Source organism: Halichoerus grypus, chromosome 6 (genome assembly GCF_964656455.1).
Source record: "Halichoerus grypus chromosome 6, mHalGry1.hap1.1, whole genome shotgun sequence".
NCBI classification, from domain to species: Eukaryota; Metazoa; Chordata; class Mammalia; order Carnivora; family Phocidae; genus Halichoerus; species Halichoerus grypus.
The window spans coordinates 37,864,252-37,876,322 of NC_135717.1; the positions used below are offsets into that span (position 1 = coordinate 37,864,252).

General features: G+C 52.3%; 2 protein-coding genes across 7 annotated transcripts in view; one reads left to right on the forward strand and one right to left on the reverse strand.

Annotated features, from left to right (window-relative positions):
• The window catches only part of CLUAP1 (clusterin associated protein 1), a 43,510-nt gene extending 32,294 nt beyond the window's left edge, over nt 1–11,216 (reverse strand). Inside the window, exon 1 of one of the 6 annotated variants that reach the window (XM_078074921.1) lies at nt 10,992–11,216. Coding sequence is in view for 4 of the 6 variants with exons in the window: in XM_078074922.1 (XP_077931048.1) it covers nt 125–146 (22 nt within the window). In the remaining 2 variants the exon portion in view is untranslated. Of the gene's footprint in view, nt 1–124; nt 414–442; nt 727–10,991 lie in introns of those variants that run through there. The other 5 variants (XM_078074920.1, XM_078074922.1, XM_078074919.1 and 2 more) reach the window with 5 other exon arrangements.
• On the forward strand, nt 6,483–8,048 carry C6H16orf90 (chromosome 6 C16orf90 homolog). The gene is made up of 3 exons (XM_078074041.1): nt 6,483–6,582; nt 7,041–7,466; nt 7,891–8,048. Exons 1-3 carry the CDS (start codon nt 6,483–6,485, stop codon nt 8,046–8,048), a joined length of 684 nt encoding a protein of 227 aa, XP_077930167.1.
• Nucleotides 11,217–12,071: the final 855 nt, after the last annotated feature.

Consider the following 12,071-nt stretch of genomic DNA (forward strand, 5'->3'; position numbering starts at 1 on the left):
ACAAGGGGCGGGGGCGCTCGGCCTGGGGGGCGGCAGCGGCCAGGGACGCCCCGGAGCCGCACAGGCCCGTGCGGGGGGACTCGGGCCGCGGATCCGCAGGGGACAGCGCGCAAGGCGGCCTTACTGCGGAGGTCGCGGAAAGACATCGTGCTCTTGGTCCCCTGCAGCCCGGTGTCTGGGCCGCTAGCCCCTCAGCGCTCATAGGTCTCTATGGCAACGCACGGAGCCCTCGACGGCGCGCGGCGTGGGCCAAACAGGACCGGAGGCGAAGCGGCCCGGGCGCGCGTGTGCGCACGCGCAGGAGCGAGGCGCAGGGGTTGTCCAGAGGATGCCAAAGGAACCTGACCGCGGCGAGGGGCTGCGAGCTGCGAGGCATCTGGGTCCTCTTCACACACTTTGCAAACATACATCTGGCCCTGGCGGACACATTGTGAGCACCTACTATGTGCCTGACGCTGTGCTAGGCGCTCTACGTACTGCTTCTCATTTCTTCCTCAACTCCCTAGAATGTACGATAATGTCATGAAGCCGGGTCTCCCTCCTGGGTCCTGTGCCAAGCACATTTCTCCCTGGCATGGGTAAACTCGCTGGTTTCGCGGGCGACCGAGACCCTCGAGAAACGGCAAACGGATGAAGAGGCGAGGCCGGGGACGTGGGAAGTGAAGACCCAGGCTGGCCGCGGGGCGGCGACAAGCGGCCCGGCGGCGACCGCGCATGCGCTGCTTGCTCGGGCTTCACGACAGGCCGGAAACCGGCCCGGGTCCTCGTTCGCCGGCGATTGTCTTGGCAACCCAGGCTCTTGGGGCGAGGGCGTGGCTGCGGGGGGCGTCGGGGAGAGCTGCGCGCGAGACGTGGCCTGCTCAGCTGGGTGCTGCCCTGGGAGTCTTCCCTGTCCCGCAGCCACTGTGGGAGGCTGGCGACCGAGAAGGGCTGGGGAGGGGGAAGAAGTGTGGCGACCCGGAAGGGCGGGCCCAGAGGAGGGACTGCCACCCGCCGGCCGCCCTCCCCCCTCCCTTGGCGAAGGGACACACACAAAAACGCTGGGACCTCAAAGAGATCCTGAGCTAGAGCCACACGCACCTGGTCAGTGTGACAAGGGTGGCAGCGCTCTTCAGTGGAGAAAGAAGTCTTTCAACAAATGGTTTTGGGACAATTGGAAATCCATATGCAAATAAATGAACCTCCGCCCTTTCCTAAATGTAAAATTTAAAAAGCTGTAGAAGTTTTCTAGAAGAAAGCTTAGGAGAAATATTCTGTGACTATGTTAAGCAAGATTTCCTAAATACACCAGAGGTATGATCCTTAAAAAAAAAAAAGGCGGGGGGTGTTTAGGGCGTCTGCCTTCGTCTCAGGTCATGATAGCAGGGTCCTGGGATGGAGCCTCACGTTGTGCTCCTACTCAGCTGGGGGGGGGGGGGGAGTCTGCTTCTCCCTCTCCTCCCCACTCTTGCTCTCTATCAAATAAAATCTTTCTTTAAAAGATTTATTTTTTTAAAGATTTTATTTATTCATTTGACAGACACAGCAAGAGAGGGAACACAAGCAGGGGGAGTGGGAGAGGGAGAAGCAGGCCTCCTGCAGACCAGGGAGCCCCATGCGGGGATCGACCCCAGGACCCCAGGACCGTGACCTGAGCCAAAGGCAGATGCTTAATGACTGAACCACCCAGGCACCCCTTTAAAGATTTATTTGAGAGAGAGAGAGCACAAGAGGGGAGAGGGTCAGAGGGAGAAGCAGACTCCCTGCTGAGCAGGGAGCCTGGTGCGGGACTCATGCTGGGACTCCAGGATCATGACCTGAGCAGAAGGCAGTCACTCAACCAACCGAGCCACCAAGGCGCCCCTCAAATAAATAAAATCTTAATAAAAAAATAATTTTTTTTTATAAATTGCACTTCAACAAAATTTAAAACTGTTCTTCGAGACACTTTTAAGAAAATGAAAAGATAGCCCACCATCTAGAAGAAAGGATTCACAAAACACATGTGATAGGAAGACTTGTATCCAGAATACATAATGAACTCTCAAAACTCAGTAAAACAATCCAATTAGAAAGTAGACAAAGAATTAAAAGATACTTCACAGAAGAAGATATATGGCAAGTAATAAGTAAATGAAAAGATGCTCAAGATTATTCATCAGTAGGGAAATGCATATTAAACACAATGAGGTATCACTAGGCAGTTATTAAAATGGTTAAAGCAACAAACAACAACAAAGACCCTTACAGTGCCAAGGGTTTGAAAGGATGTGGAGCAACTTGAACTTTTGTACATCATTGGTGAGAATGTAAAACAGTGCAGCCCCTTTGAAAACTGGTAATTTTTTATAAAATTTAATATACATTTTACATATGGCTCAGCAATCCCACTCCTAAGTATTTGCCCAAGAGAAACAAAAACTCGGTTTCACACAAAAGCCTGTACACAAATAGCAGCTTTATTCATAATCTCCCAAAACTTGAAACCATTCAAGTGGCCCTCAATTTATGAATGGATAAGGAAATTGTGGTATATCCATATAATGGATTACCACTCAGCAATAAAAAAGAAACAAACTGCTGATATACAGAACAATGATGAAAGGCCAAAGCGTTATGCTATGTGGAAGAAGCCAGACTCCAAAGGCTACGTACTGTATGATTCCATTCATATGGCAATCTGGATACGATGAGAATAGAAAGACAAAAAACAAATCAGTGGTTGCCAGGAGGAGTTAGGTGCAAAAGAATTTTTTGGGGTGATGGAACTGTTCTATAACTTGATCACGGTGCTAACTACATGATGGTAGGTGTTTCTCAAAACATAGAACTAGGCATTAAAAAAACCCTCAATTTTACCATATCTGAAATTGTATCTCAATAAGTATGACTAAAAACAAAAAAAGCCTTAAAAAATCAAAACTATTCAATGGCTTCCCATTGCAGTCCAAATAAAACTCAAACCCCTTAGCTGTGTCTGTTTTTCTTACTCCCTTCCCTCCATCTGCTCTGGCTTGCTTTCCCTTAAACATGCCCACCATTTTCCTGCCTCGGGCCTTTGCACACGCAGTTCCCTTGGTCTGCAGTGCTCTTCCCAGCTTCTTCAGATCTTTGTGAAGAGGCCTCTGGACTGCCTACACCAAAGCAGATACTTCCCAGCCCCTGCCTGTCACATTACCCTGTTTTATTTTCTTCACAGTGTGATCTGGAAACAGCTCGTTTGCTTGTCTTCTGTGTCTCTGGTCTGGACAGGCAAGCTCCATGAAAGCAGATACCTATTCTGCCCTACTCTGGACTCTCCCCAAGTATTAGTAATAGTATTTGGCACTCCGTAGGTCCTCAGAACGTATTTGTTTAATACCTGACTGGCTGAATGAATGAAGTCGCCTCGCTTTGGTGAAAGGTCTTTGAGGAAAGGCCATGCAGTGTTTCCTGCCCTCGCACCCCACCCCCATGCTCCGTGCTGGCTGTGATGCCCAGTTCTGGGCTGGCTGTAGGCCAGGTGCTGGTTAGCTCCAGACTTGTGTGCTCACAATAGGCACTGGAAAGCCCACCAGTTCTGCTTTAAGTTAGGGCAAACTCTGAACACTGTCCCTAAAGGGTAGCAGTCCGCTGATCCGTACTGTGATGTAGTTTTGGAATATAGGTGAGGTTGGTGGGGTGAGATTCAGAGCCCACGACCAAGAAAAAATTCTTTAGATGTCTTTGGTGCAAAACGGTGGTTTTATTAAAGAATGGGACGGACCTGTGGGCAGAAAGAGCTGCTGCACTGAGGTTGTGAGGGGTGACTGATTATATACTTGGGAGTTGGGGGAAGTAAGGAAAAGGGAGGTGTCCAAAAGGACTTTCATATGCTTTAGAGGACCTACAAGATACTGGAGGCCTGGCTATCGTCAAGGTTGTTTTTCCCTCTAGCAAGGCATATCAGGTTATTGATATGAATGCTTTTTTTCTTGTAAATCACTAAAACATTTGTAAATTGAGGGAGACTCATGTCTTGCAGGATTATAATCTCCATTTGTTTTTTCCTTCCCTTAGCTTTAGGGCAGACAGGGGTGCCTGAGGAATGTCACAGTATCCCACCTGGGGAAAGGGGGTAGGTTTGAGGGGTGTCAACTTGTGCTTTATCCTCAGCTTGCCTTCTGCTCCCTCATCAACTGTACTCAGCATCCGCTATAGTTGGCAGAGCACAAATGAAGCACTTGGAAGGGAGTCAGAGCCTCCTCCCTTGGTTTTTAATTTTTTAAAGTTAATTAATTAATTAATTAATTAAAGTAATCTCTGCACCCAGCGTGGTGCTGGAACTCACAATCCTGAGATCAAGAGCCACATGCTAGCCATGGTATTTCTTGTTCCCCTTTAGATATTTAAGTTTTAAAATATTTTTCCTGTTATTTACAAATGTGGGATTATATTGTCATGTTGTACTGTAAACATGCTCTTTTTCACCTTACATATTGACCATCTCCACACATTAGCATACAAAAACCCACTGCAGGGGCGCCTTGGTGGCTCAGTCGTTGAGCATCTGCCTTGGCTCAGGTCATGATCCCAGGGTCCTGGGATCGAGCCCCGCATCCGGCTCCCTGCTCGGCTAGGAGCCTGCTTCTCCCTCTCCCGCTCCCCCTGCTTGTGTTCCCTCTCTAGCTGTCTCTCTCTCTGTGTCAAATAAATAAAATCTTTAAAATAAATAAATAAATAAATTGGGTTGCCTTTTTGTTGAGTTTATAGGTGTCCTTTATATATTCTGGACACTGTACTTATCAGATATATAATTTACAAATATTTTCTCCCATTCTGTAGGCTGTCTTTTCACGTCTTGATAGTGTCTTTCACAGCACACAAATTTTCAATTTTGATGAGGTCCAATTTATCTATTTTTTCTTTTGTTGCTTGTGCTTCTGTTACCATATCTAAGAAACCACTGCCAAATCCAGGGTCATGAAGATTTACCCCTATGTTTTCTTTAAATAGTTTTATAGTTTTAGCTCCTACATTTAGGCCTTTGTTGTATTTTGAGTTAATGTTTGTATATAGTGTGAGGTAGGGGTCTGACTTCATTCTTTTGCGTGTGGCTATCCAGTTGTCCCAGCACCACTTGTTGAAGGGACTATTTTTACCCCATTTAATGGTCTTGGTACCCTTGTAGAAAATCAATTGACCAAAGATGCACGACTCTATTTCTGGACTCTCTTTTCTATTACATTGGTTGAGATGTCTAGCCGTATACCCCTTCCACACTGTTTTGGTTATTGTAGCATTATAGCAAGTTGTGTAATCAGGGAAAAGGAGTCTTCAAACTTTTTCTAAGATTGTTTTTGATTATTTGGCTTGTAACTCCACATGAATTTTAAGATCAGCTTTCCTGTTTCTGTCTAAAAGGCTATTGAGGGGCGCCTGGGTGGCTCAGTCGTTAAGCGTCTGCCTTCGGCTCGGGTCATGATTCCAGGTCCTGGGATCGAGCCCCACATCGGGCTCTCTGCTTGGCAGGAGGCCTGCTTCTCCCTCTCCCACTCCCACTGCTTGTGTTCCCTCTCTCGCTATGTCTCTCTCTGTCAAATAAATAAATAAAATCTTTAAAATAAATAAATAAATAAAAATTAAAAAATAAATAAAAGGCTATTGAGATTCTGATATGGATTGCATTGAATTTGTAGATCATTTTGGGGAGTGTTGCTGTCTTAACAATGTTAAGCCTTCAATCCATGAACAAGGATTTTTTTGGGGGGAGTATTTTAGTTATTTCTGTAAGTTTTGTAGTTTTCAGTGTTGTTTTGTACCTCCTTAAATTTACTCCTGTTTTATTTTTTTTTTTTTTGTTCTCTGCTAGTATATAAAAATACAATTAATTTTTGTGTATTTATCTTATGTCTTGTATCTAATGAGCTGAACCTTTTTATCTCTACTGGTTTTTATCAGCTCAAATAGGTTTTGTTTTTACATGTGAATTCATGTTTTCCCTATATGAGAGCCTGCCATCTGTGAATGAGGAGAGGTGAAAGTTTCACTTTTGCAAAAACTGTCTCCCAAAGCAGTGGTACCACTTTACATTCCCCTCAGCGGTACATGAGAGCTCCAGTTCTTCCACATCTTTATACTTGGTACGACCCACATCATACCCCATTATCTACTTATAGGGCAATGGACAATGCTATTTTAGAAAAATTAAATGACTTGCTCAGCCACCCAGAACCACCTTCTCAGCAGGCTCAAAGCACTGGCTCAGATCTCACAAGTCTGTGTCCCTAAAGCCTCATTTCCCACCCATGCAGGAGCAAACTGAGACCCCAAGAGGTCACCCAGGGAGTGACTTTCCAGCCTGCAAGAGCTGAGTCTGTTTCATGTGGCCTGTCCCAAGCCAGAGGATCAGGGACCTCCCCTCGGGTTCCATCCCCTTCCCTTGCCCTCTACCCCGCTGCCCAGCCCTGGGCATCATCCCCTCCCAAAGTTGGGGATCCAGGAAGGCTGGGAGTCTTCCGTTTGACATCACAGAGCTGGTTGCCATGGGAGACCTGCAGACCCAGGCAGGGGAGAGTAGAGCCCTGCTGCACAGGAGGCCCAGCCGCTCCTCCCCCACCACGCTGGCCCTCCATGGAAGCCTTGGTCTGTGCGTTCTCTGAGCTGCGCATAAGAGAAGGTGCCGGGCTGCAAGGAGGAGTGGCAGGAGGAGAAATGCCCTCCTATCCTGACCTGGGCCCAAAGCCACCAGAGTGGCCTCAGGGACGTGCATGCTTGGGAGAGGGGAATGACCACTGGTCTAGGCTGTGTGACCCTGGACTGTGTGATCCTGGACCCACTGTGCAATTTCTATACTGACACCGGAATGCTCTTTCTAGGGTAGGGGGCAAAAAGAGGTGGTAGAAAGGGCTTGAAATCCTGAAAGAGATCTTTGTGTCACGATCTCAGGCTTCTCAGACCTTCCTGTTGGTTGGGAAAGGGAAGAGGAGTAGTATGTTGGGTGGGGGTTGGTAGGAGGCAGGGGACTGAGCCCATTTGATGGAAAGGTAGGCCAAGGCTCAGAAAGCCACAGGTGGAGCCCATCACACGAGCTGGTCTTAGAGCATGTGACTGTGTTCTTCCTTCTTGGCTGCTGTGGCCTGCCAACCGCCACCCTCCTGCTCTCCCCTCTGCAGATGCAGTGAGCTGGGCCCGAGGACATCCCAGCCACCCCGACACACCACCCAACATCTACGAGGGGGGGCTGGGGGCCCAGCAGCAGCAGTGCCCCAGCGCCCAGGGAAGCAAGCCCAAGAACTTCCGTCTGCGCCACCTCCGGGGCCTGGCTCTCTACCTGCCGGGCCACATGCAGGCTGCCAGCCAGTGTGAGAGCCACTGGTTGGGCCGGCTCATGGCCAGGGGCTGCCTCCCACGGCCTGAGGGCATGGCCTGGCCCCTAGACCTTCCAAAGGGGACTCTGGGCCCAGGTAACAGCCACCGCTCAGCCCTTCTGGAAGCTCCAGTGCCCAGGGACATCCTGGGAAATATAGGTGAGCACCTGTCCAGGTGAGGCAGGGCTGGGGACAGGAGGGAACGACTCAGGGAAGGGTTGGCTGGGGACACAGATGGACCAAGATGGGCCCTTCTTCACTCCCAGTGTTCCGGGGTTCCTGTCCCAGCTCTGCACTCAATGAAGGACCTTGGACAGCTCCCCACCATCACCCCTGCCATCCCCAGCTTCAGTGTGCCCATTTATAAAATGAGGGGGTCGTTAGACAAGGGTCCTTCCAGCTTGAACCATCTGTTTCCTTCTTTTCCTCCCTCCCTCATGGGCTCTCTTTCAGGAGAACTGCCCCTCCCTTCCTATTTTGAAGAATGTCAGGTTCTGGGGGTTAGGGGGGTGGGTTCATAGGATGGCCTGGCAGCCTCCACTTGGGTCCCTCTGAGTGACTTGTTTCTCCCTACTTTCCTCAGCTTCCAGTTCCAGCGCGGACCCAGCCAAGGGTGTCCCCTCCCAGCCTGGTCCCTCCGAAGTCTTGGGGCTCAGGCCCAAAAGGTCCTGGGGGCCCTCAGAGGAGTCCACATGTCCCTTGTGCAAGAGAACCCGCTCTGGAGCTCTGGAGAGACCATAGGGATCTGAGTGCCAAGCCTGGCTGTCCCAGCTGGGGACAGGAGGGAAAAGGATGGCTCAGGAGGAGGAGGCTGGTCCAGACAGGAAGGGCTCAGCCCCTACCAGCAGTCGCCCCACACTGAGACACCCCAGCAGCTGCCCAGCACCAGAGCTTGGGCCAGCCTCAGGAAGAACACTCAAGGGGGGGGAGGGAGGAGAAAGTCCTGCGGGAGGAACAGAAAAAATAGAAGCCCTTGCAGCCTGCTCCAGCTCAGGTCAGCCACTTGTACCTGGGAGGCCAGGCTGAGTGGAGATTTAGGCTCCAAGAGGCCGGGGAGCCCTCAGGTCTAATTTCAATAAAAGCCAAGGCCTGCACCTTCTTGTCCCCGGGTCTGTCTATGGTGAGGTCAATGCAGAGAAAGCGCCTCTCAGAGCACCTGCCATCTGTGTTGAGAGCAAAGTTCCAGGTTGATGCCAGGGAGGATCCAAGGCGCTCCCAGTGTTGGTTGAGGAGTGAACATCCTCCTCTGGGTGGGACTCCCGGAAGTCTTCCTGGATAGACGATGTCTCAATGGACCTAAATGCAAGGCATGGCATTCTGGCCGAGGCAGCAGAGGACAAACGAAGCAGGCCAGGTGTAGGGAGAGTACCAGGGAAGAGAGCAACTCTCAACCTGGGTGGAAATGTTGGCCTGAACCCCATGCCACCGCTCACTCAGTCCTTGGTTGAGCTCACTGCCCCATGGGGACCCCTGGCTGCCCTGTCCCTCCACACAGGATGGACACAGCCCTTCTTCCAGCTGGCCTGGACTCCAGGCACACTCAGCTTGGACTTCTCTGTACCTCGACTCTGTTGACATTTGGGTCTGGATCTTTCTGTTGTGGCTGCTGTCCTGTGCATTGTAGGATGTCTCCCAGTGTGACAACCAAGTGTCTCTGAACAGTGTCCAATGTCCCCTGGGGGAGGGGGTGGCAGAATCACTCTGGTTGAAGCCCCCTGCTCTACATCACTAGACCTCAGCCCAGGGGGGACAGGATGGAACGATCTGGGTTTGTCTCAATGCCCCTCACTGTGTGGCTGACTTCTAGTCCTGGCAGCCCAGGTCAGGCTAGGGCTGAGCTGGCCCTACCAGGGGCTCCTGGCAGATCACATGTGATGAAGTCAAGGACACTATGGACACCTGGACAGCTGGGTTCCTTCCAGATGGAGGGGAATAATCCCTCGGGCCCCCTCCCTGCCCTTGTACCCTGGTCTCACAATTGGACATTTTGTAGGTCCCTGGGACAGCAGATTCTGGAGACTTTGGTCCCTGGGTAGTTTTCAGGTTGTTACAAGTGTGGCTGTGGCCTTGGGTGGTGGGAGCCTGAGTTGCAGCATCCAGAGAGCAGCCCTAGTAGGAGGACTGATGAGAGCAGGTGTTGAATGCTCCAGCTGGGACTGGGGCAGGGACATAGCCACTCAGCGGGTCCACCAGATGAGCCACTGGGGGGTGACAAAAAGGGTGTCTCCTCCCTCTGCCACAATACCTACTGCCCCAGAAGGCCAAGGCCAGGTAGAATGAAGACAGAAGCTAGGGAGGCCATCCCAGGCACTGGGCAGAATCGAGACCTTGCCAGAAGCCACAGTATGTGGTCCTAGTAGATAGAGGCCCAATCCCCTCACTTTTGGATGAAGCTGTGAGGCTCAGAGGGGAGCGCAGACTACTCCAGAGTCCAGATCTCGGGATACCCAGGCTGTGGTCAGTGGCCACTGTAGTGGCCTCCAATGCGTGCATCCCAGTATTCTGGCTCCTATAGTCCCCCTCCCCAACCTTGAACTGGGAATGGCTCAAGGTCTTGCTTGACCAAGAGAATGTGGCAGGAGTGACATGGTGTCACTTCTGGCCTGAAGGACGCCTGGCAGCTTCCAGTGTGTGCGCTGGGGACGCCAGTCCCACATGATGGGAAACCAAGTCGGTTCAGCGGAGGCCACGTGGAGGGAGCCACAGCCACAGTCACAGCCAAGCTCTGGGCCCTCTTGGAGCGGATCCCTCGGCCCCAGCTCTTCCCTGGAGAGACATCTGCTGCAGTAGACAAGCTGGATCCAAAGAAAACTCGCTAGGCTGACCTCTCAACAGTTCCTCCCTTAACCTCCCAAGACTTTCTTGAAAAACACTCAGAGGCTGAGAGCGAAGCCACAGTCCTAGTGTTCCAGGGACTGGGAGCTGATGTGAAGGAACATCCCAGACAAGCAGACACTCGTGGAAATGTGACTGGCCACCCTGGGGCGCCCCCACTCCACCCTCTCAATAGCCGCAGGGTCCTGCACCAGGCCACCAGGGGTCAGTTTCAGCCCTTGGGACACTGTGTCCTTGAAGCCCGCTGTGGGGAGGCCAGGCCGGGAAGGCACAGCTGTGTTCAGGGCAAGGCTCAATCAGAATCCCCATCCCCTCAGGGGCAAGCTGATACTCGGCCACACAACTGGGCAAGAGCCCCAAGGACTTATCTACTTACTCCTGAAGCTGACCCATTGGCACAGTGAAGACAGATGTTCCAGCGTAAGTAACTTGAGTGTCACTTACCAGCACGAAGGATGCTGCTCGGGGCTCCCTATAGGAGTATCACCTCCCACCCCCACCCCAGGGGCTCCCACACACCCAGCTCTGCAGGTGCCTCAGGCCCTATCCCCCAGGGAGGGCTGTATGGATGATGCCCGACCCTCAGGGAGTGGCACACATGGGCTATGGAGGGGTCCAGGCCTGGGCTATCATTCACGTGCTGAGCAGCTGTGGGGTAACTCGCAGTCCCTGAACCAATTTTCCTCATCTGTCCAATGGAGTGACAGACATGACCCCGTCCCCCCAGAGTGGCCAGAAGCTCCAAGGAGAGGTTGGTGGAACCACCTGGTCCCCGGCTTGGCCCAGCCAGGGGCTGGGACACACCTGCACCCTGCCTCAGGCTCCCATGCTGCGGCCCAGAGTCCCTACCTGACAATGGTGTTGAGTCCCCCGTGGAACCTTTTCTAAGCCAGGACAGTGTAGGACCGGGCCCCAGCTAAGGCCAAGAGCCGCGCAGAGACCCCTAAACAGCAGGTGGCTGCTGAGGACCTTCTGATCTCAGAGCCTGGTCATGCTGCTCAGCTCTAGAAGCTCTTCCCCACAACTGCGTTCTTTGGCGAATTACACAAAACAATCGGTCCTTTCAGCTGGAAGCCATCCTTGGAACTTGACAGCGGACAAGCAGTTCCTGAGCTGCCCTCAGCCACCAGGGCTGAGTCCACTGGGGTAGAGCCCAAAGCGTGGCGGGCCGGCACTGGAAAGACACGATGTGACCAATTAAAGTCTGTTTATTTGTAATGAGACAAACATTACAATCTGTTCAACACTGGGCTGGACACTGCAGTGATTGAGGGCAGGGAGGGAGGGGCAGGGCGAGGCCTCTGAGCTCAATTATGAATGTCCAAGGCAAAACCTTCCAGAAGACTCTTCCTTACCCCTCGGGGCAGAAATAAAAATCACACAATCACCGTTGATTCAGATGAGAGAGAACATCAGGCTGGGCCTCAGCATGACGCCAAGGTCAGTGCAGAGGTGGGGACAGGTCAGCAAGACCCGGACCTCTCCCCGAGAGGCACCACCAGTCAGGAGGCGGTCGAAGGAGGAAAAGTGCTCCTCCGGCCGAGGGCTCGCCCTCCTCTTGAGAACACCTTTCTTCCACTCCGAGGGTGGAGGCGGCCCCAGGCTGGGCAGTTCTGAGGGAGGGAAGCATGGCAGTCACTCCGGCCCCCTGCCCGGTTGCTTCCCCTTCTCCTCCTGCCCTCAGGCTGGCGCGCCGTGGCCATGGCTCCAAGACACTGCAGCAACACTGGGCATGACTCTGCCGCCCAGCCCTCTACTCCGGAGGGCAGGGCAGACAGCAAGCAGCTTTGGGGAACGGGGGTGAGGGTGACGCCAGAAGCAAGTGATGCTCGCACGCACACTTCCTGGCACTGACGGCCTCTCCTGTCTCTGCCCCTGGGGACTCAGGGGCCGCACAGCACGTGACAGCCCCCCACCCCAAAGGCGGGG

Bases quoted from the DNA above. Each gene is read 5' to 3' on its own strand.
- C6H16orf90 (XM_078074041.1), top strand. From the start codon at position 6,483: ATGGGAGACCTGCAGACCCAGGCAGGGGAGAGTAGAGCCCTGCTGCAC. The intron at 6,583-7,040 runs GTCTGTGCGTTC...CTGGTCTTAGAG, and splicing joins GGCCCTCCATGGAAGCCTTG to CATGTGACTGTGTTCTTCCT. The intron at 7,467-7,890 runs GTGAGCACCTGT...TACTTTCCTCAG, and splicing joins GGACATCCTGGGAAATATAG to CTTCCAGTTCCAGCGCGGAC.